Raw genomic sequence first — 27,540 nt, 5'->3', positions numbered from 1 at the left:
AACACGGCGCGTAAAAGGGCTGATCGGTATCTCGGGTAAGTAGCAAATATTTACGAAGGAAACCCCTAAGGGTTCCTCAGAAAAAAAGAACATCGCCATTTCAAGGTGTATTGAACGCAACCCCACCACCTCAGCAAGGCAATCGCTATGCATGCAGATCCTCAAGAAGTGGAGTACCGCGCTTAATTGCAGTTTGAAAGTGGAACCTAATCACGACTTTTCGCGAGTGTAATCGTTATCGTGGTCCAACCCCGAAGATACTGCAGTCTAACACAGCGGTAAATACCGCACGGCACTACGGTACCGTGTGGTATCGCACGGTGGCACGGGGAGTGTTCTCGCATTCTTCCCTCTCGACAGCTAGCGTTTTCAGACGCTGTCGTTTGAGACGCTGCACGGGGCACCGAAGTGGTCCTTGAAGAACTGGCGCTGGAAGTACTTGTAGGCCCCGCGTACGGGTAAGGCATGGTGGCAAGGAGAGCGCCACCCATAACACGTAGTGCAACAGAATCTCTCAAACAACCATCACACAAAGCATGCCGAACACTGATTAAGCTCCCTGTCTTTCCCTCGAATTGTTCTCGTCATATTCGCACTGTCACGTGATTTAACCAGAAGGATTGTAGATGTCGAGGCGAGGTGAGGTCTTGCTCTAGCTATGAGCGAAATAAAAAAAACGGGACCACAGTATTTTAACCAAATGAGTATTGCGCAAACCAGCAAGACTGAAATGGCTCGCCTAATTAAAAATGTGTGTCAACCCGAGTCACGCAAGCTTCGCGATAGTTACAGATCATGAGCTTAGTATCAACATTCCCTTTCATTAATTTTCCGCCAACCTGCGGAGTTGCTCAGAAGCCTACAGAGAACGTTTAGATACTAACGTTTAGATACTAACACAGATATTAACGTTTACTGCACACGCCATGAAATCAACAGGCGTTGGAAAAGGGATGTCGCTAATAGCCTACGTCAAGGCAATTTCAACGTTTCTTGGCAGCGTTTATGTAGCTCCCTCTCTCTAACCCCCAATGGCGAATGAGAATAGGCGGATGCAAGAAGTCTTCCGATATCAAGCTTAAATCACATGTTAGGTTATCAAGTGCACTTCCTGAAGACCCCCTCAAAACATTCTTGAGGATTCCAATGGAGTCCACAAACCATAGTTTGAGAATCGTTTGTACCAGATACTTCCTGAGTATCCGGTGAGTAATCTAGATAAACGTACTCCTGCGCAGAATCTAGAACTTGACTGGCGATCATGAATTATTGTTCCCTTGCCAGGCTATTTAACATTACCTTTGTCTTGTCCATATTAATCTTCAACCCTACTCTTACACTTTTTGGTTAAGGTCCTCAATCATTTGTTCCAATTCATCCCCAGTGTTCCTGAACTGGGCAATGACATCTGCAAACCGAAGGTTGTTGAGATATTCGCCGTTGATTCTCACTCCTGAGACTTCTCAGTCTAATAACTTGAATACATTTTGTGGGCCTGCACTGAATACCATGGGAGAGATTGTGTCGCCTTCGGTGACCCCTTTCTTGATAATAAATTTTCTATTTTTCTGTTAAAAGCAAGGTCGCTGAGGAAATTTTGTACATATTTCTCAAGATATTCACATATGCCTCCTCCTGTACTCCTTGATTACGCAATGCCTCGATGACTGCTGGTGTCTCTACTGAACCAAATGCATTCTCATAATCTATAAAAACCGTATAGAGAGCTTAATTGCACTCCCGAGATTTTTTATTAACTGATTGATGACATGGGTGTGATTCATTTTAGAATATACTTTCCTAAAGCCAGCCTGTTCTTTTGGTTGATTGGAGTCTGGGTCGTGATTCTATTGGAAAAGATATTACTGAATATTTTATGCATTACTGAAAGCAATTTAATTGGCCTAAATTTCTTCAATTCTTTAACGCCTCCCTTTGTATCGATTAGAATGATGTTGTCATTTTTACATCCTTCTGTAATCCTTTGAAGTAGTGACGCATTCCGTATAAAGGGCCGCATGCTTTTCAAGCATGCGATCTCATCCATCTTTGGTTAAGTCGAATGCTATTTAATCTACTCCTGCCGCTTTTTCCGGGACATATGTCTTGCAACGCCATTCTGACCTCATCGCTAGTTATATAACGAGCCTCTGTGTACTGGTCATCGCCGCTTACAATTAGGGTTGCGTGGCTGCGGTACTTTAGAGGTCGGTATTGAATTCCCTTCTGATGATTTTTACTGTATAATAGAAATTGCTGGTGACATTACCCTGGTTATTTCTCACTCCGTAGATCTTGCCCCATCCCGTGCCAAGTTTTCTTCTCACTGATTTTATGTTGTGGCCTGAACAACTCATAGAGCTTTAAATTTCCGCCTACATTGTATGTGGTCGCTTTTCGTCTATATACGGCTGTGACTACAAAACAGTTTTAAGCAGTCAGTACAATTCGTTCACACCTATGGTTTCAAAGAGAAAGAGCATTCGAAAAGTTTGATGCCACTTAACTTGAATGAACATCAAAACGGATGATGGTGATGATGTATGGGTTTTATTGGCGCACGGGCCAGGATGGCCAAAGAGAGCCAAGAAAAACGGTATGAAGCAGTCTATTAAATGGTAAATGACAAATGGCAATTGTACTATGGCTGTATAGAGGCCTAAAACATTCGCAGAAAATGGCGTAAAATATCTAGGCACAAAAATAATGACCATGATAACTGATGTGGGCTATGGCCATGAAAGTGGATGACACAATTATACGCATATGGTGCTGCAGCTAAACGTCGCCTTCCCTCCCTCCCATCCCCCCACGGCCTTTTGTGCAACGGAGGAAGTCGCGTTTGCTTTCCGCCATGAGTTCTCTCCCCGTGAAAGCTCGCGTCCCTCGCGCGCTTTCACCCGCACATACAGCATACGGCGCGCGGCGACGATTTCATCGCCGGTGGACTTTATACGGAACCTCACGGCAACGGCGACGGCGAGACGACGACGGCAGCAATCCGCTTGGAGTGTCCTTATAATTGCTATCGCAATAAAATGTATCACTATCAGTGACACCGCCGCTTTACAAAGGTCCTTGAGCGCAAGGGCCCAGAGGATGTGCCTTACACCACAACTATCGCAGCAGCACCCGTTTATAGAGAGGGCGTGCAACAAATATGTTGGATTGATAGCGTGCAACAAAACATAATTTTAAAAAATTAAGCACTGCTTTAGTATCGAAGAACGCTTCCGCGCCAAGAAACAGTTCGGGATGAAGGAGGATTCGCTGTTGGTATGCTAGAGGAAAGTGCTTTTTCTGTTCAGGTTCTGCTTCCCGGCGCTTCAGCAAGACGTGGAGGATGGTCAGCCTCTCACCACATCTATCACATTCGGGAGGTTCAGCAACAGTTAGGAAATAAGAATGGGTACCCTATGTGTGCCCTATCCTCAGTCGACAAAAGAGTGCATCACATCGTCGTGCCTTTGATAGTGGCGGTCACTTCCCCAGGTGGGGTTTAATTACGCGGAACTTATCCAATGTTTCGGTATTCCACAAAAGTTGCCAATATCTCTTGAGCTTTTTACGTAGTAATGGCTTCAAGTCTCTGGCAGGAACTGCTATGAACAGATTGCTAGCTTTCGTTGCTATGGCTTTAGCCATTTCATCAACTAGTACATTTCCCTCGATGCCACCGTGCGCAGGCACCCAGCATATTACAATGTATTGGTTAGCTACATAGATTGTGCATACCAGCGCGTAAAGATCGTTGATTATAAAATTTTTATGGTTGTGTAGTGATTGTAAAGCTTTCGATACTCTTAAAAAGTATGTAAATATAATGGCTTTCTGTAGCTTCTTTTTTTTTTGCTAATATCTTTAACAACCGCCATCACTGCATAGCCAGAGGTAGCAAGCAAGTTTTATACGAGAAGACCCCTTGCACCACACCGGGAGTCTCCCAAAGACTGCTGTGAGCATTAAAATCATCAGCAGTTATGAACGGTTCTGGGAGCTGATCAATTAGCGTGTACAGTTCTGTTTTGCTGAGTGTAAATGGGGCAGTTGGTATAATAACGTGTTGAAAAGAATCACTCGCACAGAAACCATCTTGAGGGGCGTCTAGAGAGAAAGATTCTGGCAAGTAACAGACTTATCTACAATTATTGCTACACCTCTGCACGAGGCAATAGCGTCGTCACGGTCATTCCGGAAGATAGCATAATACCTGAGGTAGTTTTGGGGGGAAGGATTTAGATGTGTTTCCTGAACACACATCACCTCTGGATGATATTTATGAAGAAGCGACACCAGGTTTGGGGTATTAATTCCCGAACTTTGCGGAGAAATACATAGGCGTTCCAGTTACTTTTGCGATTCAATGCATAACACAACGTTTTGTTAAGAAAGGAACTGGAACGCCAATACATTTCTCCGCAAAACTCGAGCATTATCTCGAAACCAGTGTCATCCTTAGCATTTGTTTCAAGTGGATCCGCCTTGGGAACTCCACAGCTAGAATTTGTAAATTTCAATATGGGCAATAATTTAATTAGTTAGAAACTTATTTAGTGAATTTTCCTAATTAGTCCATTATGCATTTTAATTTTCTGTGCCGCAAATGTCCACCTCTTCGAGTAGAACAGCTCATGAGTGAGAATTGTGCTGTCTGCCAAAGACAACCTTTAAAGGTTTTGAAAGTGTTCGCTGAATGACTCTGCATATTATCACCAATGTACCCAAAGTGAAATTTTGTTGCAGTTGTCATTTAAGGGGCCGGTTGCGAGCGCAAGAATTGTGACGCAAGTGACACCTCGGTGTCGCGTGTCCCCGTGAACGCCCCAGTAAAGAATTCAGGAGAATTCACTTACCCGGTGTCAACGCCACAGAGACCCCGTCGCCTAATACACTCTGTTTAACAACAATCAAGCAGTAGCTGGAGGTTGGAAAAGAAAAACACACCGGCATAACCTTTTACTCGACGCTCGCGACTGGAATTACCAACGATCGGCGAAAGAACGTCTCGCTGTGTAGCATGGCATCGCTACAGTAGGCATTCCTTTGGCAATATTGCTTTCCCTTCTTTTTAATTGAAGAGCTCTCACTGTCCAGGCTATTCCACAGTATCTGGCAGCTGAAATAATGAGGAGGAAGTCCCGAAAGCTCATGTAGCAGGAAAAGCAACAGGACGTGCGAAGAATTCGCGGGAAAAGAAATTGCGAAGTTTATACGTTCTCTATAAAAACGGCATGCGGGCGACGTTTCGGATCGTTTTGGGACCGCAATACTGGTGACTAATGTCCTCTTGTTTACGAAAATGATGTCGCAGGTTCCCTTCTCCTCCTATAGCGTATATTACTGCTCACAAAACGGGCCAGTCACATAAAAAGGCGCATGCCATTGAGAGGTATAAAAGCCCCGACTCTCAGCCAGCAGGTCTCAAACACATCTGCGAATTCACCAGTACAGCAGCTCCGCTCAACTTGCCAAGCATCATGAACGCCTTCGTGAGTACACATCACTATACTGTCGCTCGTCTAGCGCAATGGACAGTGTGCAGGCATCTTTTTTTTACGTTTGAGACATCGGGACATCGGCTTCTAAATACCAGACGTGAAAAGTCATCTGGTGCCACTTATTTAAGTCCTCAGATAGCCATCAGAGCTGACAATTTAAAAAGAAGTCTCCACCCTCACTACTGTGATAACGACGTCGGCAGATAATGTCAAGAGACCTATGTCCACTATAGATCACACCTCACAACGAATGCTATGCCGAAGATAATAAATGTCGTGACGCGTTACTCGTAACTCTTGAGGCTGTTCACACTTGGCGTTGTCACTCGCGTAAGCCAGTCAATTCACTTTCGTGATTGACGCCAGCACAGCTGCCAAGTTTGACAAACTTGCTTTTATGCTTACCTGCTCATTCAACTTCTCGCAGCGTATTCTTCAGCCAATTCAGGTACATTACACGAGTATTTCTGCTTCGTTGTCATCTGTTTTCCGAATTTTCTAAGCGACGCTACCCTATAACGCCTTCTCCGCCCTAGACTTTAGCCATCGCCTGCCTTCTCGTGGCCGGAGCCCACTGCGGCGCCGTCTTCACCTACGGCGTTCCAGCCACCGTGTCAGTTGTTCACCAGCCCGTGGTCAAGAATGTGGTGCAACAGCACCTGGTTCAGCACGTGGTCCAGCAGCCCGCCGTTCAGCCGGTGGTTCAGCGCGTAGTGCACCAGCAGGTGGTCCACCAGCCTGTGCTGCACCAGCAGGTGGTTCATCAGCCCGTGGTGTACCAGACCGCGGTCAGAGCTCCAGTTGTGGCGCAGCACAAGGAACTTGTCCACGTGCCACACCACGAGCACGGCTACACCATCGAGCACAGCAAGCTTGTCCAGCCAAAGTCTACCGTCATCCACCACCACCCTCTGACCGGGTATAAGAACTGCACAATTATTTCATTTTATTTTTGTGTTGTTTTGCTCGAGACAGCGCTTTCTACGTAGGGAGTGGGAGAGCTGGTTCCTGTTTTGAGAACAGTCTCTTGCGGGTAATACGGGGGAAATATTATACGAGCTATCATACAGGAGCATGAATATAATACCGCAGTGATTGGAGGTCACTGGGAGAGGCCTTCGTCCGGCAGTGGTCATAAAAATAGACTGATGGGGCTAATGATTATTACAAGAAGCCGATGCGCGACGTGGCGAGTGATTGAGAAAACCAAGGATTGAGCGAGTGCTGGGGCCTACACCGCGGGACTGACATGCCGCCAGATATATGGTAGCTGAATAATTAGCTATAGCAATGTAAGGTATACTAAAATAGACAGCTGGTCGTTTTGGTGTCGATTCATTATTGTAAATGGCGCAAAAAATACCATCGCTGACATGCAGCGCACGTCAGATCATAGCCTCCGTGACCAGACAGCGCGCGCCACTTTTTCTCAGAGACCTTGCTGCGTCCGTAGGCTATGGTCAGGTATGCATATCCGATCTCCGCCCAAATCACCCTACGAGAGTGAACTTGAATTTCATTGAAAATACTGCGGCTAGATTGATACCTTATTCTTTACTCTTTCGGTTGGTTTTCTACCATTATTATTTAACGTTCTTCCTTCTGGTGGTTATTTTGCAGTAACAATACCGTGCTTTAGGCGAGTTGGTTCGTCTTGACAGTTTTCATAAAAACGCGCTAAAGACGAAGACAAAAGGAACGTATACCGTTGTATGTGTTCCTTTCGTCTTCGTCTTAAGCGCGTTTTTATGAAAATTGTTTCGCAGTGTTCGCATACACCGCAATCACGTGACTACCGCTTGTACAAAACAGGGTGTGTTCGCGCTCATGGGATGTGTATTTGTGGGTGTGGTCTTTTTTCGTTGCCCCTTGTTTTCTCGCACCACATACAATTATGAATGCGACATGTGTGTCTGTCAGTGTCTTCTTCGTGGCCCACTCCCGTGTTGTCCATATTGCCGCTTCCAATTTAAATCCACGTTTCATTCTTCTACTCCGACTACGCTTGAATCTTCATACAGCTTCATAATATGTCTCAATTCGTTCCCGAGCAGCCTGCCGTACCAGCAGACCGACTACCACCATGCCCCAGTTGTGACCGGATCCCGCAGCTCCGTGTACCACAGCCGACCGGGTTACATCGCCGAGCGTACCAAGACCTACGTCCTCTGAACAGTACACCACCCACGGTCACCCTCCTGATCGACGTATCATCCATTCATCACTCGTCATTTTCACCAGGGAATAAATTTCATGTTTGTCCTCCACAACCTTGTCGTGCAGCTGCTGCTTCGCGCTAGGATTCAGCTACGCCGGTACGAGGCGAATAAGTGCTTCACTGAATGGATTGTCTGACCTTCTAAAAATCCTGGTTGGTGAGGCATCGAGAGAGGGACTCTGGAGGACATTGATTGATTGATTGATTTTAGCGTTCCAAATCAACACTGGGGCTATGACAGATGTCGTTCGGAAGGGCTACGGTATGATTTCGAAAACCTGTGGTTCTTTAACGTAAACCTAAATCTTGATTTTGAGAACCTGTGGTTCTTTAACGTGAACCTAAATCTTGGTACACGAGCGATCGCCATGGCCAAGAATCAAACGTGCGACCTCGCGCTCAGTAGTAAGAACTTACAAAGCCCTAAGAGTTTCTCAGAAAAAAAAACATTTGAAGATCAATTCGTCATGCTTCGGGTATTGAACGCTGCCCCACCACCTCTGCTATCCACTGCGATCTGCGCCGACGAAAGAAAAAACGATCGGCTGAGATTACGGAAGCAGCTAGTTTCTGTTGCGGCGGGTCGATACGACCGAGACGGTAAGAAACGCAAAAGAAATCATCCGAGACGATGTCGACATCCTCGGAGCATCAGCCACCGCTCGAACGGCGTACGTCAAGGCATCGTCGAACTACACGGAGAGACGGCGTGCGGCCGTTAAGCGCTAAAGCTGCCCACAATCTCACGATGCTAGAGACCTCTTCTCCTGTGCAACGAACTGAGACATAACGAAAAAGGGGATGTAACGAAGTGCATATGCCCATCGTGGTTCGGGATAGAGAAAGACACATTCTTTATTTGGTCTTGTAGATGTTTGCTTGGCTATACGATAGGCTTGCTAATCCAGATTTTATGGGTGTTTATGAAATTGCCCATTCATACATAGCGCACACGCATGTATAAGCACGCACGTTGACAAGTTAACTATACTGTTTTGTCGAGGCCGGTGTCCCGGAACAAGACTAGCATCGCCTTCGAAGCGCGAAACACACTACCAGTGCTGCTGGTAGTGTCAATCAATGTAATGTTAGATCTGTGTCGGTTACGAAACAATTCGCATACCTATAGGCATAAACAGCGGCCACTTTCGTTCAACGAACGTTGGCAAAGCTGAGCCGTTCTGTAGGCGTAAGAAGCCGCGTCGCTTCTATGGTGAAAACCGCCAGAGGGGTCTGTCGTGCATCAAAAGAAGACCTCAAGGACTGTCTGTATAGTGCTGGATTCCAGTAAAGGTTCCAGCAAACGGCGCCATTATAGGTCTGTGCTATTGGACAACTAGCGGTAACAAGATAACAACGCGATCGAAAGACGAGGCCACCGAGAATGACAGGACCACCGCTAACGTTCAACTACGTTTTTTAACACCGAAATAATTTATAGCTTCGACAAAAATTAAAGCAATAAAATAATATGGAAGCCGAGACAACCGGCAGAAAATAATAAAAAAACATAATGCCTACGTGATATGGAACCATGCGTATTGTTTTCCTCAATTTTTTGTTGTTTTTTTTCTTTGTTTCCGGACTAATGAGTATCATTGAAATTCAGAACAGACACCGACCATGCAAGGTGAATAAATTATTCAAAATTTATAGTTCAGATAACCACACAGAAATCTAATGTTTTCAGTAATTTCTTCACCTTGGTCGGAGTCTGCTCCGTTTTCTACACGATCCTTCTCCCAAGCAGACAATATTTCGTAATACTCTCGACTTCATAGTGTATAATGTCGAGCCTATATATATATATATATATATATATATATATATATATATATATATTGAGCGCTGGTCTCGTCGTTTTGTGTGTACTGGTCTTTCGCTCGGGCTCTTCATCTGTTGCATAATTTCGAGGTACGGCGCTAGACAACCACTATATCTGAATTGTGGCCATGATTACGCAACTGCGCTCGCACGCAAGCACTGCTTCTCAAAGGTAGATGTTACGCTGCTAAAACGCGAGCTTTACTTGCGCCACTCAAGCAAACCACGGTGGAATTTCGCTCCTCACATGCAGGTTTTGATTCCGCACGTTACTGTCAAGGACACAGCAGGGAGCGAGCAACAAAACCTTCGAAACTGAACGGGTCCATCCATCAACTCCATGAAGCAATGGCGATAGTATGGTAATGGCCTTTTTAAGAAAAGCCACCACCAAGCAGTCAGACGCGTTTGAAGCTTCCACTTCAACGCCAGTCACAAGAAGTAAGAAAAATAAAACATCGCTGCTCAAGAAATACAAGATGCAACGCTCCCTGCTGACAAAAATAAAGAAGGTTGCTTTCCTACATTTTTCGTTAGTGAACTTGCTGCGAAAATCAATTTATTCATCTACAGTTCGAAACCAACGACATGAATTATGGAACCTTCCCTCCGGTTACATCAACGCCTCTGACATCTCGCCTTGTCTAATAGAGCTAGTTTTACTACACCGCTGGCTATACGGTTGCGATAGCAACAAAACATTGTGTGCCTTCTCAGCGCATTCGCACTGCAAACCGGCTATCTTCTTGCGTATACGCAAGTGCAAGCAATAACACATACCAGACAAACGTATACGCAAACGGACCTCCGGTAGAGCCAAGCGTACGCAGTTGTACGCTAGTATTAGTATCTAACGTCCAGAGCACATAAACGTGAAAGAGATAAATGCGCACGCGCTTCTCTTCTTTTTCTTCTTTTTTTTTCGCCAACCAGGATGGGCAACGACCAGAGAAGCACCATGAATCAGTAATCACGCGCGCCCGACCGCTCTTCGTCAAACTTCTTACTCTTGTTTCAAGCATTACGAGATTTAACCGCCGAGATCATACTGTCATATCTCTGTGTCACCAGAAAGAAAAAGTTTTAAAAGAAGAGAACTAGAGTGAGCACAAGGCCCCTTAAGCCTCGTGTAGCAAGAAAATCAAAAGAAGCCACTAAGAGAGTTTAACCAAAAACCACCTTTCTTTGGAAAGGGCACCAGAGCGTTCTGTCACGTTCCTAATGCTCGTTGTGAGGAGGTGAAATACTGGGTTGTTTACGAAGCAGCCTATCGGCACTCCCGCTGATACCTGATTTGCCTAAGAAAGTTGGTGTAAAGGTAAAGTAAAGGTGAAGGGTATAAAAGCAGCCCGCTTCGCCGGCAGAACCCGTCGGTTCCAACAGCTTCACTTTTTCGGGCTACTTTGAACTGTAAAGCAGCATGAACACCTTCGTAAGTATATGCATGTCATGGTGCTCCATATTTTCCGAAAGCAGCGCTCACGACTAGCAGATATGTTCTGGAATGACGACCTGTACTCGTCCTGCCCGAATATTGTGAATAACCGGAGTTAACTGTCAATGTTGAACAGATATTTTTCGTCTGTTTGTCAGTACGCTTCAAGATCTGTTCAACGTGAACTTTACCCGACTAGCCCGTCTCGTCATTTTGGTGAATTGTCAAAAACGTGGTTAGTGCTGGCAAACACTCCCAGGGCTGGGTTAATTACCCATACACAGATACTCAAGGTGGTGTCGTGCGGAGGTTGTGGGTTCGGCTTTCACCGGCAGGAGGTTGTCTTTTCCTTCACTTTCATTTTTATTTTCTTTCTTTTTTTCTTCTAAACCCGTCATTTCAATTATTCAATTACCGAACAATTGTTTTCCCCTATGCGTTCCTGGCTTCATTTTCTTCTTGGCTAATTATGCTTGTTACTAACAGAAGTTCGAGCTCCTCAATTCCCCAGATACTTCTTGTTCAAAGTATTTCAGTGAAGCAACATTTCTTTTTAATTAAACTGATGGAGTCCACAGCACAATGATGGGGCTTCCAGTGAAGGTATTTCCTCAAAGCCGGCCAACAATTAAAATCTTTGCCCGAGCCTAATTTCTTTCTTGGGGAACTGAGCAATGAACGCACAAAGACGCCCTCGGAAAACTTTTTCAGAAAACTAGCACCGTCCCTGCACAGTAGTGGAATTACTTGCAAAAGCACGGAAACTACATCTACGACAAGAAGATCGGATGACGGTGGTGCCTGCTGTACATCGGTATCCTGGCCCTGCTTAATTTGCCACCAGGACAATGCCTGAGCATCTTCTCCGCCCTAGGTTTCTCCCAAAGACGCCATTGTTCATCTCAATGTCAAATTCTGGAGCTGTTCTCGCAAATATCCCGCACAACCTTGCCTGCAAGTTTTCGATTCTCTTCAGCTGCGCTCACCAATTTCTTGTTATTTTTCTTGTTCCCTAGTGAAATGGCTCAACCCACACTCGAGTATCCGGCTTTTTTTTTTTTTTTTTTTTTTTACCATGAATTACCAACTAGCCCAAGCAGCCACCCTCACTCCCGGGGATCGGCCATAAATCTAACTCTATATTTTTTTTAGGCAAGTAAGATTAAATGAAATAAGTATCTGCTTTAATGAGGCTTAAAGTGTCCACTGTTACAGCTATGAATGATCAAATATCTAAGTATTACAGTAAAAAGTTATGCGAGCATAATAAGTATTAAGAAGAATTTTAGCATGCAATTCTTTTTGTCTCATACCCGCCGTGGTTGCTTAGTGGCTATGGTGTTGGGCTGCTAAGCACGCGGGCGGGTGTGAGACGAAAAGAATTGCATGCTAAAATTCTTCATGTCCCGGCCACGGCGGCCGCATTTCGATGTGGGCGAAATAATGAGAAAGCACCCGTGTACTTAGATTTAGGTGCACGTTAAAGAACCCCAGGTGGTCAGATTATTGCGGAGTTCCCCACTACGGCATGCATCATAATCAGATCGTAATTTTGGCACGTAAAACCCCTTTTTATTTTTGTCTCACGCAGAAAGATGCAGAGGCCTTCACAAATGTTCCTGTGGCTGTAAGCCAGTACGGTAGCCCCAAAGGAAAGATTTGCTGGAGGAGTCAAATTGAAGTCAATGTTTTGGAAGAGTTCTTCTAAGAATATTTTCCTTTAAATAATGAACCGGCGGCGTTTATCCACCCTTGACATTAGTCAATTATTATTATTCTCGGAAGATCGCGCTTGACTGTTTTCCACAGTCTCCCAAGAACTTGCAGCTCGATTCGTGCAAGAAATTTCTTGAAGTCGCACACTATCAAGTTCGCATCACTCGGTTCTTAGATCAACTCAGTAGTTTCAGCAATTATCTTTCTCGCCACAGACACTGCTCGCCTTTTCTGCACAGCTTCACATCTCAAACGCCACAATACACAATCTATATAGGCGGGCATTGTATGCGATTCATGCGCAAGACTTGTAAACAACATGCGATGACTCAACACGAGAGGGATAGTAATGAACACTTGTTTATGGCCCCAGTAGTAGGGCCTTGAACCATTCGTCTTAGCAATGTAGAATTTTTTCCTGGTAAAGATGGCTAAGGATTTCCAGAGCTTTTGCTAGGTGCCCCGCCAAGAGTAGCGATCCGCTATTCCCAAGAGTATGGTTGTAGAAATGAGAATACCTTGACGATATGTCTTTCTCATGCGCTACGTGACTGACTAAGCACAAGCATAAACGATAATGTCTGTACACTTAATGGCGTCTTGTATGGCGGTCCAACTTGTAAGTATGAGCGTTATGTCCTGCCCGTTCTTGGGCTTCTTTTGAGAACTTACGCGCTGCGAACTCACATACTAATAGCCTATTCCCGTTTCCACCACAGACCCTCGTCGTCGCTTGTCTCCTGGTGGCCGGAGCCCACTGCGGCGCCATCTTCACCTACGGCGTCCCGGCTGTCGTGCCAGTGGTCCACCAGCCCGTGGTGTACCAGACGGCGGTCAGAGCTCCCGTCGTGGCCCACCACAAGGAGCTGGTGCACGTGCCACATCACGAGTACGGTTACACCGTCGAGCAGAGCAAGCTCGTCCACCCAAAGTCCACCGTCGTCCACCACGACCCACTCACCGGGTGAGAAGCGCTCAAGCTCAGAGTATAGGACAGCCGATGTACCCTCGGTTTGCCGAGAATCGTCGCACCGTTTTCACCGTGTGCCATCTTTCGAAAACCCTTTTCCTTGTGCAAAAGCAAGTGAAAAATCTCGTCAAATAACAGTACCGGATTCGAACGTCGTACGCCCATACATGCATTCTGGCTGCAGAAAGCCATAAAAACATCACTGCGATTTCTGACGGTAACCGGACTGAGAGACCGTCTGTGACACAGCGCTGATAAATAACTACGTCAGCGAAATCAGCACTGACATTTCTCTCCGTCTCCTAATCTTCTCCTTCCCTTTCCCCGTTACAGCGTAGCCAACACGACTCGGTCCTGATTAACTTCCCTGCCTTTGATTTATCCTTCTATCTCTCTCTCTGGCTGTATAGGAACAAGCCCGGTCAAAAATTCATGGGATCCGAGGTTTGAGAGAAAGCAGAATATTAATTTTAATGTTCCAAGGAACGCAGCCTAAATTTTAACTGTGCTACGCGTACAGATGCGCGACCATATACAAAGTGCTGTCCTGTTTTAATGTCTGCGGGCTATAACTGGGTGAATGTATCGTACTTTTTCGCGGAACCCTGATCCCGTGGACTATTGACCCTACCTGTACGTCGACAACGGCCTCCTCCAAGATAGATCGTACATGATTACTGAAACCTATAATGCACACAACTACGGATGGGACGAAAAGAAGACGACACTTGATTGCTCCTCCATTAGTACAGATGACGACAGCACTTTGACGTGATCTGCCTCCTTTCTAAGTCCCTTACATAATCGTAAGAAGTACACTACACCTGTAGAGTTTATTGGGGAGTCCTAGCAAGCTCAACTTGGTGATATTACCATAACTGGAAATATTAGCCCAGTCAGGCTCATGGCGGGCTTATCCTCGTGGCAAGGGCGAAAGACGAAAAAGAATAGGAAAAATCTAAAAAGCAAGCGACAATAGGAAACCGATGTCACGCGCTTTTTCGAGACATAAACACAGATGCGCAGACCTTTGTTGCGCACTTTTCATCATAGCGAGCATTGTATGCAAGTATTCGAGGAAGCACGAGTCATCGCTATCATCAGACATTTCTTAGGAGAAAATGACAAATGTTTTCGTACAACCATTACTATATACACATGATAGTTTAACTAATGTGCTTTCAGGGCTCAAAATAATACACGGTGAAAGAGTTTATCATCCCCGCAAACACCTAAATGAGGACGTAGTCATCGTCGGTATCGTCACCGGTGGCGTCGTAGTGATTATTGTTAACGCTCTCACATCTCAAGGATAACGTCGGCAATTTCCTTCTTGATCGCATTTTTTTAGTTGCCCTTGGGCACGTGTTTAATAGCTGTCTCGTTCTTCTGTTGCCGAGCAGCCTGCCGTACCAGCAGACCGACTACCACCACGCCCCAGTCGTCACTGGTTCCCGGAGCTCGGTGCACCACAGCCGTCCAGGCTACGTCGCCGAGCGCACCAAGACCTACGTCCTCTGAACGTGCCACGAGCGACGATCAGGTGCCGCAACGACTTGCTGACCAACTCTCACGCCTACCCCTGTCCCCGTTTCCCACCTCCTCTCACGTGTGAATAAATGGCGACGTTTGTCCTAAAAAAAAAAACAATCTTCTTCTGAGCAGTTATCTCTCCCACCCGTATTTAGGTGCACGAACTCTACGAGCTTTGCTGCAGTAAAGGCAGTGCACTCGCGGGCACAGTGACAAACGTGGACTGACACGGAATAACACGTGGATACACGGACTAACGAGCGTTGGACTGGAACTAAATGTTTATTTCTGTGCGAGAAGCGAAAGCGATTACGGCGCAGAAACAGACAAATGACGAACAACAAAGACGGACACACAAGTCCCCGTGTCCAGGCACAGTGACCTCATCAGTGGTCACTGAGATGGCACCTGTCTCCTAGTTGGGACGTTTTGGGGGCAAAACATGTTCTCAAAACTTTCTAGGAATCGAGTATTTCAGTTGCCTTAAGGATGTGTATTCCTTCTATATGTATATCGAATAAACGATTCGACAGGCCGTCCAAGGCACTCGACTTCGAAATTCGATCACCATGCCACTGCAAGTTCGAGCAGGATCTTCAAGGTGACGTCGATAGCTCGTTTATGCGCGTTCTCGCTGCTTAGCCAAGCCTCCCGTCACGGAAAGAGCAGTCGCTTGGTATCACTTAAGGCGTTATTTGTTCATACGGGTAAACTTATTTCTCTAGACTTATAGCGCACGAACCAGGTTCGATTGTCGCAGAGAAGAGAGAGAAAAGTTTAATGAATGATACGAAATGCAGAGAGATCGGCATGAGGTACATTCCTCTGGCCAGCTACTCTGCGTTGGGGAAAGGGGAAGAGGGAGAGAAAGAGGGAAGAAAGAAACGCATGATGGGTGACGATGACGAGAGGAGAAGGATGGAAAACATATAGCAAGCAATTTGGTCTACTCAAAGCCTACAGTCCAGGCCCGCACTTTTTGAATAGTCCAGTAACGCCTGGATGACCTTAACACTCGATTGAACGTCTGGCCAAGGGCCCAAAATAACGTCCTCCGACAACGGTGAGCTGTCGACGCGGGTAGGGTCATTGCTCAACTTATGTCACTCTTCCGCGTACACGTTGCACGCCGGTCACAAAGCTCATGATCTATATAGTCTCATTCGCACTGCACTGTCGCATATAAGAATGACGTCATAAAGATATACCCCGCGGCACTGCAATGTTCGGTTAATGTGACACAGCGTGACCACGCCTCGAAGAACGGCACTTTGAACTTTCGTTGAAAATACTGTTATAGTGCCTTCATTTCACTATGCGGCTGCGTGTGCCACAATATACGCCATCGTACCTTAGTCATCTGCGTTTCCAAACGTTTCTCGCGCATACGTACATATCGCGTGCAGCATTTTCGCGTACAAATGCACTGCAGCTAAAATGTAAATGCTCTTCCTGGTGAAATGCTCAAGTAATTTATTTATTAATTCAATTTACCCCTAAAAGGCCCTCCGGGTGAGGGTACTACATAGGAAGGTTTTGGTACAAACAGAGTTATAGCAGCGCGAATATGATTCCAAGATAATTATGATTAACAAAGAGGAGAAACTATAACAAACTATAATTATTTAGGTTGATCGTTTTTCTAACAACGCATTAAGCTTGTATTTCCGGCAGATTTAATGGAGACCTGGCCGAAGAACGCGAAATAAAGAAACATAAGCACAATATTATTGCGCAAGCAAACATACTAAAACAAAACGTTATGTTATCGCGATTTTTCAAGTTTTCCGAGTCTATTTTAATGCGTACAAAATATTCCTGCTACACGTTTTTTTTTTTCTAGTGTGGTCTTTCTAAGTAACTGGTGGTTCAATTGTGCCATGTCTACTGTCATTGTGTTACCAATAAACTACAAATATTACTGCATTACCAATAAACTATTCTGCTAGGTAGAGCACTTCGGCTGAGCGAACTGAACGATAAGCAACTGAGTCGTTGAAGGTGAAAGTTGACGTCGACTTAGTCGCTAACTATATACGTGTAATAATTATACATTGATTGTGTAGCGATATCTTCTAACGACGATTTCTCTTCCTTTGTCGAGTGATTTGATTATCTTATTTACCCTTTCCTTTTCTTCTTGCTCTGCCACTAATTCTTCGCGGTTTGAAGCGACCCCATGAATTTGTTGTACGTATATCTATCTATATAATTTTTCGGTCAAGCTTATTTTTTTTTCTTTCTTTTTTTCTGCGCGCAAAGCAGTTGCGCTACCTTGTGAAATGCCAGAGTGACGTTCGCTGTCATCCTGCATCCGAAAGATGCCCTTTAGCTAGCCGTTTCCCCCTCCCACCTCCATCTCCACCTCACCGAAGAATAATACCCTTGTTGCCGTGGGTACAGAATAAATACAATAAATAAATAGCGATGAGGAATCGTCGTTCCACATTTCTTCCACGTCAGCGCCCCATCTTCGTCCGTAGCCTCCCCACGTACGCGGCTCTCCGTTGTCGCATTCGTCTCCGTGCACGCTCAAGGCGCCTACAAGAGTAATTTGAAGAAAGCCGTTGGATATGGGTCTCGGTGGCTGCTTTCGTATACGCAGCTCACTCCAGTCTCGCTCCTCCAGTCTTCGGGAAGCTTCGTTGGCGAACGTGGAGAGGAACGCGGGAGCTAGCCGCGTCTCAGCATTGTTTTCTTGATGGCTCTCACGAACTGGGCCGGCACCCAGTACAACCACACGACGTCCGAGAACATTCCGGTCACGATGCACTGCGCAGATCAAAGTCGCGCCACCGAGTTGCCGGTGTATGTGTTAACTGCCAACTCTCCCGAAAATTTTTTTCGTAAACGATACAAATTTTAACGCCACAGCGTTAAGGGCCCCGTGTCGCAGAAAAATCCGGCGTCGAAGTGAGCGCGCCCGCGTCCGTGGCGGAGAAAATCATCCCGAACCACCTCGACCACGCAGTCCCTCCGGGTGGCGCAGAGGCGTTAGTAAACAAAATTGAATTTCTTAAAGTAAAATCCGTCAGAAAAATCGTAAAGTACGACTTAACCAGAACCTACAGACGTGATAGCGTCGGATTGTAATCTGAATGTACGAGAAAACATAATTATGTTACGCGGAAACTCAAACACAAACCCCCTTTCCAGCATTTCTACCATTCGATACAGGGGCGCGCCCCGGTCGGAGTTGCTTGCAAAAACACCATCCAGATGGCGCTCGCCTCCTCGGCAGCGGCGCGATGAGGCGCAGGTGCAGAAAAAAGAAAGCTGCAGTTGCCGGGAAGCCTGACAAGCAGTCAGAGATCTTTGAATACTATCTATCATCTCGTTCCACTCTTAAAGGCGAAATTTAAGCGTCCTCCAAATTTTTGGAGCGTTTTATGATTTTACGAATGTGTTGCGTCCCGTTTTACGAAAAAAAATGCTGTTCGCGAAAGGGTTTTGCTCGTCGGTGTTCGAACCTCCCTCCCGTTCGAAGTTTTACTTAGAGAAAGGGTGAGAAAGGGGTGCTTGACTTCGAGCTATAGTTGATACAGACAAGTTCCCGAAGCAGGCGAAGTCTGCAACAGCGAAGTCGCAGACGAAGGACTTACTGTGATATCAAAGACAATGCGTTGCTTGTCACTCTCGGCTGTTATAACTTTGTTGCTGCTTAAATGCTGCGTCTAAAGCTGAACCGTCGTTATTGAAGTGTACACTAGCCCCCCAAAAGGCGTGTGCTTAAGGAAAGTTTTAATTGAATACGTGCTACACCCCCTCAACCCCCCCCCCCCCCGTCTCGTGTCCGAAGGATTATTTATGAATTTTCATGTTCACAGGTTCAGGTATGATTACAGTCAATTTGACTTTGACCACTAAGAACGAGTCATCGTCATCCTACCAAATTGTACAGCACGACAAAAAGAAAGAAAACTGCCGACGACGACGTTGGTACACTTTTTTTTTTCTGCTTGTCTTCAGAGCCGGTGCGCGGCATCGGATACACTCTACATATTAAAGGAGGCTTGCACGCCTGAATCCATGGCAAAAAAATTAGCACAAATTGATAAAGTCGAGAGTTGGGCTAATTGTAGACCGAACATCTTGAGAAGCCGGAAGGCGTGGAGGCGCACAAAACACGAGCAAAGAAATTATTGGACGAAAAAATCACGGCACTGCACGGTAACCAGGTTATATTTCGGGAAAAAAAACTGTTCTATACTTCTATGACCACTATGCAACGTAAAATTGGTTTTCGCAACAAAAACGCACTAATGTTTTTCATCGATTTATTTTCCTTTACTTCTTTTTCGTTAACCCCCAACAAAATGGGGAATCATGCTATGAACCCCTCCCCAAAGCAGAACAGTCCTGACGCCATCCGTGGCCAGAAGAAAAGCGAGTAACGCTATAGTTTATTTTTCTATGAGCAACGTCACCATATATAGGTATATGCTTAGGCTTATTGCCGTGTCGTGACGTCACGGTAATGTCGATGACACCAGGTTTAACGTATCGAGACCAACTTTCGTACCGAGTTAATATATCCTATGTCTGGCCCAGCTTAATATTGGCGAGTGTCATCCTTTAAGTCCGAGAATAGCGTGGCGGAGTTTATACAACTTCAAGAATATGCGACGGTATACCGCGTCAAAAATCACGCTCAGCTCGAAGTAGGGCTGACTCAACCCGCCCCGACATTCCCCTCGGCCCGACCCGCTAGCGTTTAATTCCACGAACCCGACGACCAGATTTCGGCCCGCCAAGTCGACTTGGCCCGGCCCGGCAACGTCGGATTTGTCTAGAAGCTCTTAGGCGTTCTGCATGCCAGGCATGCCCGTTCTACATGCAGAACAGAAGCATCACGCTGTGCTGCCTAAAACACAATTTACATACTGTGCTGTTCAGAACACTGTAGCATGCAGCGGGAGGCATTACAAGTTCAACAGCATATTCGTGGCCCGACAGAAACCAGAAAAACCCAATCGGAAACTCACCATTATGTGATACTCTTCGTGACCCTCGATGGGTTGGCTGACCACGGTCAAGACTTTACTCATGGAATATTTCTCTGTCGTATCTGTAACGTGTCGTTATGGTGCAGTGAGCGTAAGTGAAATACATAACGCGTGAATGGCACATGTCAAGGAGAGCTACACGCAATTTCCCGGCTCGAACGGTGCAGAGGAACCTATCAGAGTGTCCATTGCTCCTTTCATTCTACCTTCTAAAGCGAAGCTTTCTTAGCCATTTCCACAACATTAGTGTAGTTTCTAACCACTATCGACTGCGCAGGTGCACACTGACGTCAGAACGCCGCACCCCTACAATTGTTGGGCATCGTGCCACAAGATATATAGTCTTGTATCGGCTTATACAGGGTGTTTCACTCAACTTGGACCAAACATTAAAAATATGCATATGCTACGTTGCTATCGTGTCCCGATACGGCTTTCTGCTGCTCAATACGTGCTACGTAAAAGTGTTTTTTCCGAGCGTGAAAGATGCCCGCGAATACACGCAAAGTGACTCGAGCGGCCAGTCGGGCGGCAATGGACGACGTTATCTCTTTGGATGTTGGTGGCGCACTGCAATGCCGTGAATAATTGTTGGCGAGGTTGCGCGTGCTGGTCCATGCCCATGCGCGAGTTTGTTTACGCTCCGACGCTGGCTTCCAGCATTGGTGACCCAGGTGAAGCAGTAATGGCATGACTAATTTTCCCGGGGGAGTAGTAGGGGCCGTAGTAGAGACCGGGCCTGCTCTCCTGGAGCAGTATCTTCGCTCGTGCCAGGATTTTAGTACGCTGCTCTCCGTGGCTTTTCAAAAACATTTTTGAAATGCTCCCCTTTGAGTTAAATAAACGTCCTTCTGCAAAAACATGTCCAGAAATCGGTAGAGGGTATCGGCGTAGCTTGTGAAACGGAAGCAAAGCAGGTACGTCCGACGTATCTTTAGCCTGGCACGAGTGAAAACACTGCTCCAGGAGAGCAGGCCCGGTCTCTACTACGGCCCCTACTGCTCCCCCGGGAAAATCAGTGATGTTATTCTGAAGGTAGAGCGCCGTAAGGTGCGAGAAAGGCATAATCCGGCATGACTGACTCAGCACGAGCACCGCAGGCACGAGAAAGTCTGTCCGACGGACCTTCAGCTTCTGGGATTCGCGTACGTCCGACGTACACAGCGATCACCAAATGGGGCGTCAGTGTCCACTGCTTCACCAATGCCGGTACGCCTAGGGACAAACGCGTACAAAACGAGCAAAGAAACTTCTCCTCCGTATAGTACCTAGGCAAAGTCAGATATTCGAGGAGCAAAAGCCCCCAGATTTTCTCTCTCGCGCCCGCTTTTACTCGCGCCTGCGCACAAACGTCGGGCGATTCCTGAAATGACCGTCTCGTCCCACCCTTGCGCCCGCCAATGTCGGAGCTTTGTTCTGACGTCCTCACGGGCAACGGGATCTCGCGAGAGCGTTCCGCAGGAGTCCGCAAAGCAGGAGCGGAAGCAAGAGATGCGTGCTAGCTCATACTTCTGCTTTCTTCATACATGGGCACCGTTAATAAGTTACAAGCATGCGCACGTAAGGCCGTTGCGTATACGCTATTCTAAAATGTGGGTGCGTCAGAAACGTGGGACCCAAAATTAGGACACGCTATCAGACGAAAGGCACAAGCTAACGTAGCTGAGTACAAAAGAACGCAAAACGCGCGCAAAGGACTTTGCGTGTTTGGTATACGCAAAACCGCTTGCATACGCTGCTTGTAAAGCTCCCTATTGTCTACTGACTGTATCCACAACAAAGCATAACGCACAAATTTCGAGAAGGTGAGTTTGGTAACTTGTCATACTGATTTAGGCGCGAGGAACTTCACGCAAAGCCTTTAGTCGCGTTTGTAATAACCCTGAAGCGAATTTCACCAGAGGTGGATAGCTCAGAAAAACCATCACTAAAAAAATCATTAACTACGAGGTCTGTTAGAAAAGTATCCGAGCTTTGGCCGAAGAAAAGAAACTGGCATAACTGGAGCGTTGGAAACCTAATCACCCTCAAAGTAGTCTCCTTGGGACTCCACACACTTCTCCCAGCGGTGCTGCCATTGTTGGAAGCACCGACAAGGCCTCTTTCGGAATGGAGTTTAGCTCATTTGTCGTTGCAGCGATAATGTCCTCTCTTGTCTGAAATCGCGCTCCTTTCAATGGCCTCTTGATTTTGGGAAACAGCTAGAAGTCACAGGGGGCCATATCAGGAGAGTAAGGAGCCTGTGGAACTGCAGGAGTCTGGTTTTTCGCCAAAAAAAGTCTGAATCAAGTGCGAGGAATGTGCAGGAGCATTGTCCTGATGCATGCGCCAATTTCCTGTTGACCACAACTCCAGTCTCGTGCGCCGCACAACATAACGTAGGCAACGGAGGACATCCCTATAGTACTCTTTGGTGATTGTTTGAACCTGTGATGCGTACTCGTGGTGTACCACACCGCGGGAGTCAACGAAAGCAGTCAGCATCACTTTGACGTTGCTGCGCACTTGTCGGGCCTTCCTTGCTCTTGGTGACGTGGAATGCTTCCACTGTGACGACCGGGATTTGGTTTCCGGGTCGTACCTTACACCCAAGACTCGTCACCAGTGATTATGGTGTTCATGAAGTAGGGGTCACTGTTTGTGGAATCCAGCATGTCCTGTGAGACGAACACGAAGTTGCTTTTGCTCCACCGCGAGCAGATTCGGCACGAATTTCGCCGCAACTCTCTTCATGGCCAAATCTTCGGTCATAACGGAATGTGCAGAAAAAGTGCTGATGCCCACCTCTTCTGCAAAATCTCGGATAGTCACACGACGGTCCCGCATCACCACAGCGTTCACTTCGGCATGTTGATGGCCGACCAGAGCGTGGCTCGCTCTCCACCGATGTTCAGCCGTCTTTAAATCGGTTGTAGCACTCCTTAATCTGTGTGCTGCTCATAGCATCGTAACCGAAAGCCATCTGAATCGGCCGAATGGTTTGCACTTAGCTGTCACCCAGTTTCTGGCAAAATTTGATGCAGTAGCGCTGCTCCAGTGCGCTCCGTCATTTTCCTTGCAATAAAAAAACCGACGAGAGCTCTGCGCACTACCTCACTCAAACGCGGCGTCCCAGCGACTGACGCTATCGGCAGGCGGGAAAAAATTCGCCCATGCGCACGAAGGTTCAAGGTCAGCTGATGCAAGCGCGCTTGTTTCATACCATCAGGTGTTCGCAAAAAAAAAACATAAGGTCAGATACTTGTCTAACAGACCTCGTATACTAACATGTAACTCAAATAACATTTCATCGTTCTTGAGGGTTTGGAGAGGGTATGAATGTAGTCTCCATGGCCCGAAATAAATATGAGCAAGTTGTTATAATATTCCTTTACGTGAGGTAAAGTTTGGGCTTTCTGAGGTTATTCGTGTTTTCTCTGCACGAATTTCTGTGCAACTACGGCGTCCTATAGCCAAGGAATCAGCCAATATGGTTAACAGACAAGCTCTTGTGGAGGGTTCGTGCGCCTATGTTCTTGTCCTCATCGTTACTTTTTCTTTATATTTTTTGTCACCTTTTGTGCTGATCCAGAACTGATCCTCTTCAAGTCTGAGCGTGAGCCGAACCTTTTGCTTTTGACTGTTCAGCATTCCAGTGATCGGGCCGTTGGGAAGGTTCTCCTGCATTAAAAAAATATTTAACAAAAACGGCGGTGACTGGGGACAAAGGGGGTTGTAATTTGGGTTCGGACAACCCCTGAAACATTATTAACAGGGCTGTTTACCACTCCAACCACGTCTTTGCATCGTGGTGGGAATGAGAAGATTGTTTGCCATATTGACGGAAATGAGCATGCTTGTATCCCATAAACAAGGAAATGTATATTTAGTTTGGCGCTGCAAGTGGCCCAAGAATGGCGTGCGGCGTCGCTCGACGATGAAACAGTGCAACCAAACCTCCCTGTACCTTCAAGTAACCAAAAATCAGCGCAGGGAGAGTTATCTTGCTTGTATACAATATTGTATTGCCTGAAATTGTATTTTATGCTCTTCTGCTAGCTTTTTTTGGCGTGAAAGAGGAATTTCTTTCGTTTCCAGCTAGCGCGTGTTGAAAAGTGGCGCCGCCTTGTGTAAAAACGTATGGAGCGACGGCGAACGGTGCGGTATACTGATGCACCGCCTCCGAGATTGCCATCGTGTCCTGTAACCAGTGCTGTCGGCGTGAGTACAGAGTTCTTAAAAAGAGACTACGCAGATCGAACAAAACTTGTTTTAAGAATTTCTACTCGCTTTCCAGGGAAACCACGGCACGTTCACAGACGTAAAATAGGATGCATTCTATTGCACTACAAAATTGAAGGTCCTTGAAAAGCGGTAGACAGTCGCTTTAGTAACCCTGACAAGGGCACCTCTTATTCTGCACAGCCAAAAGCCGTACACCCCTTAGGGCGTAATAATGTCACAGAACAAAAATCTCCATCGATGCTGTGTACATTTGATCCCACCGACGCAGTGCGCCGGCGACTTTTCTGTCAAGTGCAGGTAAAATCGTAGTACGTTGCCTCCGAGGTTTTTCAGCGTGCCGCGGGCGGTGCCCGATCTCAGAGGTCACGTTTACTTTTGTCAGCCTTTAGTAATGCATCCACAGGTACTTCAAGCGTAAATTTCGCACGAAGGCTGCTCTGTACCAACGCTATATGGTATTAGGCTTCTTGCGCAGCCCAAAATTTTGCCAATGCGTTATCTCAAGTGCCATGGACGGCACTGAACATGAGCTATGGGTTGTTGCAAATGGACGGACGGACACAGACAGACAGACAGACAGACTCCTGACTCACGTGAACATTGGCGATACCGGGATAAGCGTCATCCGGAACTCCGTCGTCGATTATCGCCTTGTGTCTCTGCACGAAACCGTTGCAGATGCCTACAGACAAATGTATTCGGTGTGCCCGCAACAGAAGTCGCCACGGCTCACACAGAAGGACAGAGCTTTAGTTTATCTGTGAACAGAATACCGTTTACGAACTAACCGGCCTACCGAGCTCTGGACAGCAGTAGGCACGCTACTAACATCTTGTGACGCTGTGTTCTGCTACAACACATTTGCAAACGGTACTTTACAGCGAAGCTGTATACCTCTACCAGGCAAGGAAATTTTCGTGTAGCCGTAAGCAAAAAACGCCAGGCTAAAAATTTAATACAAACAACATATCTCCTTTGAAATCAGGCATGCAGCATACAGCTCAGCACTCGTTTTCAAAAGAAAAACCACAAAACAAGCATCAAAACCACATGACAGATGATAAGGCGCGTGTGAAAAAATGGGAACACCCTCCTACGCGTTCCGGTAAAGATTAGGTTTGCAGCTGCTTTGAAAGGCGTTGAAGTCATTCAAAACCCTCGTGAAACCAGTGTCTCTGGTTTCACTCTTTGTAGAGCCACGTGTGTGAATTCAAGTGACGTCACAATGGGTAATCGTTGTGGGTGTCGTTTACAGTGTTCCTTCTCCCGCGTGCATTTCCCGGTAAAGGTTATGGTTGCATAAGCTACTCCAAGTAGAAAAGTACCCAACAGCATAGAAATCACATAATGACGTCACCACGGTCTAGTAACTCATTCAGTTCATTCCAGGCTTCCATGGGTAGACCACGGAAAGTAAGGACGCCAGAAAAACAGTGTGAATATGATGTCGTTGTGAAGTAATAAAGGGTGTGGTTAAGTACATTTCACTTAACTCTGGTTTCACTCTTTGTAGAGCCACGTGTGTGAATTCAAGTGACGTCACAATCGGTAATCTTTGTGGGTGTCGTTTACAGCTTCGCTGTCCAACCACCTTCACAGCGTGGATTGGAGCCACAGTATTTTTTAAAGCGAAAGCTTTACTAACCTAGTAGAGCCGAGTTTCGCCGTCGCCAGCAATTTGACCTTCATTTGACCGCAGCTGTGCGTTAGCCTTGGCAACGCATCACGGACTCGCCGTGCCGAGCTTCGCCGGCGTCTGACCACCACGCGGATGCTGCCCGGCGAGCTGTTTCACTGGAGAGAGTCCGGAATGCCAAGCACGCGAAGCTAGCGCCGGAGATTGAGGAAGAGCGAGCCATTCGGCTCGCAAAACGCTTGGACTTGTCGGCTTAATTTATACCCGGCTTACGATGATCTTATACATAAGTATAATTTATACCCGGCTTAACGATGAGTGTATACCTAAGTATAATAATTACACCTAAATCAAAGATTAACCAAGTGAAACCAAGACTTAACCAGGCTAAACCAAGCCTTCGCTTTGCATATCCAGGGTTAGCTGAGCTAAGCTGCAGACAGTTGTTGTTGTTGTTGTTGTTGTTGTTGTTGTTGTTGTTGTTGTTGTTGTTGTTGTTGTTGTTGTTGTTGTTGTTGTTGTTGTTGTTGTTGTTGTTGCGTGAGTGTTCGTGTCTAAGGAATGTCGGAAACGGAACGACCATTCACGATTATGTCGATACCGACGCTTTGCACCAGCATTTAAGCAGAACATGATAGGTCACTGCAGAATTGTGTGCTCTCTGATTAAACTATGCGTCACAAGAAGTCGGTGGCACCGTTTACCCGTCCGCAAAGGGTTATACGTTTGCGGACAATCTAACTCATACTTTCACATTGTTTTTTAATGACCAAGAAGGTCGAAAGGCGCATTTCTCACCAGGACCAACGGCCAAAATTTGTACTCACTGCCAGTTTGCAGAACGGCTGTCTCTTACCTGAAACAGAAGCGAGGAAGAAGAGAGGGCTATCAGATAACATCCGGCGAATAAAAAGCTGAAGCAAGTATTTTTAACAGCGGAGCTGTTTAAGCTCTTGGTTAGGCCGCGTAGTGCGAACAAGAAACTGCGCCTGGCGATGACGTCACCACGCGTTGCCTAGCAAAGCCTCGCACAGCTGGTGCGAGGCGTTGCTAGGCGACGCACGTGACGTCATCGCTCAGCGAGGTTACCAGCCTCTCCCCGGTTACCCTCGCCACAGCGCGAGGCGCGGCCGACGTATCTGGCGTTCGTCGGCGTGCCCCGGCTGCAGCCGGCGTCGAGATGCGACATGATGCATTTCGCGCCGGCCTCGTCACCCAGAATGGACCGCATCCGCGTGTCGTCGAGCAAGATGGGCTGGTGGATAGCCGTGATTATGGAAGGCACGAAAACCGACCCCTCTATAGTCCAACGTGTGCGCCGCGCCGCGCCACCTAGACGCATGCGCATTTTATACGAAACTAGGAGCTCCAGGATGATACGAAACTGCGAACTCGCTGCACGTGCCGCCTACCAGTATCCATCAGCCCATCTTGCTCGACGAGACGCGGATGCGGTCCATTCTGGGTGACGAGGCCGGCG

The 27,540-nt window shown here is 46.7% G+C and overlaps 2 protein-coding genes and 1 long non-coding RNA gene across 4 annotated transcripts in view; 2 read left to right on the top strand and 1 right to left on the bottom strand.

Annotated features, from left to right (window-relative positions):
• The window catches only part of LOC125945584 (uncharacterized), an 88,836-nt gene extending 73,557 nt beyond the window's left edge, over window positions 1-15,279 (top strand). Inside the window, exons 1-3 of one of the 2 annotated variants that reach the window (XM_049667667.1) lie at window positions 10,903-10,972; window positions 13,411-13,655; window positions 15,065-15,279. In XM_049667667.1, coding sequence (XP_049523624.1) covers window positions 10,961-10,972; window positions 13,411-13,655; window positions 15,065-15,182 — 375 coding nt within the window. In that variant the 5' untranslated portion in view covers window positions 10,903-10,960 and the 3' untranslated portion in view covers window positions 15,183-15,279. Of the gene's footprint in view, window positions 1-10,902; window positions 10,973-13,410; window positions 13,656-15,064 lie in introns of those variants that run through there. The other variant, XM_049667666.1, reaches the window with a different exon arrangement.
• On the top strand, window positions 5,439-7,735 carry LOC125945580 (uncharacterized). Its single transcript, XM_049667660.1, has 3 exons — window positions 5,439-5,489; window positions 6,035-6,417; window positions 7,553-7,735. Exons 1-3 carry the CDS (start codon window positions 5,478-5,480, stop codon window positions 7,668-7,670), a joined length of 513 nt encoding a protein of 170 aa, XP_049523617.1. The 5' UTR covers window positions 5,439-5,477; the 3' UTR covers window positions 7,671-7,735.
• Window positions 15,280-17,637: 2,358 nt separating the features above from the next.
• LOC119453251 (uncharacterized) lies at window positions 17,638-25,311 on the bottom strand. The gene is made up of 4 exons (XR_007466815.1): window positions 25,018-25,311; window positions 23,755-23,860; window positions 20,180-20,262; window positions 17,638-17,966 (listed from the first exon to the last, which is right to left on the bottom strand). It is a non-coding gene; the product is annotated as an uncharacterized LOC119453251 (long non-coding RNA).
• Window positions 25,312-27,540: the final 2,229 nt, after the last annotated feature.

The sequence above is a fragment of the Dermacentor silvarum genome, chromosome 5 (genome assembly GCF_013339745.2).
Source record: "Dermacentor silvarum isolate Dsil-2018 chromosome 5, BIME_Dsil_1.4, whole genome shotgun sequence".
In the NCBI taxonomy this organism is placed as follows: Eukaryota; Metazoa; Arthropoda; class Arachnida; order Ixodida; family Ixodidae; genus Dermacentor; species Dermacentor silvarum.
The sequence above is the reverse complement of the archived record's forward strand: the minus strand, read 5'-3'. Positions and strand labels throughout refer to the sequence as shown.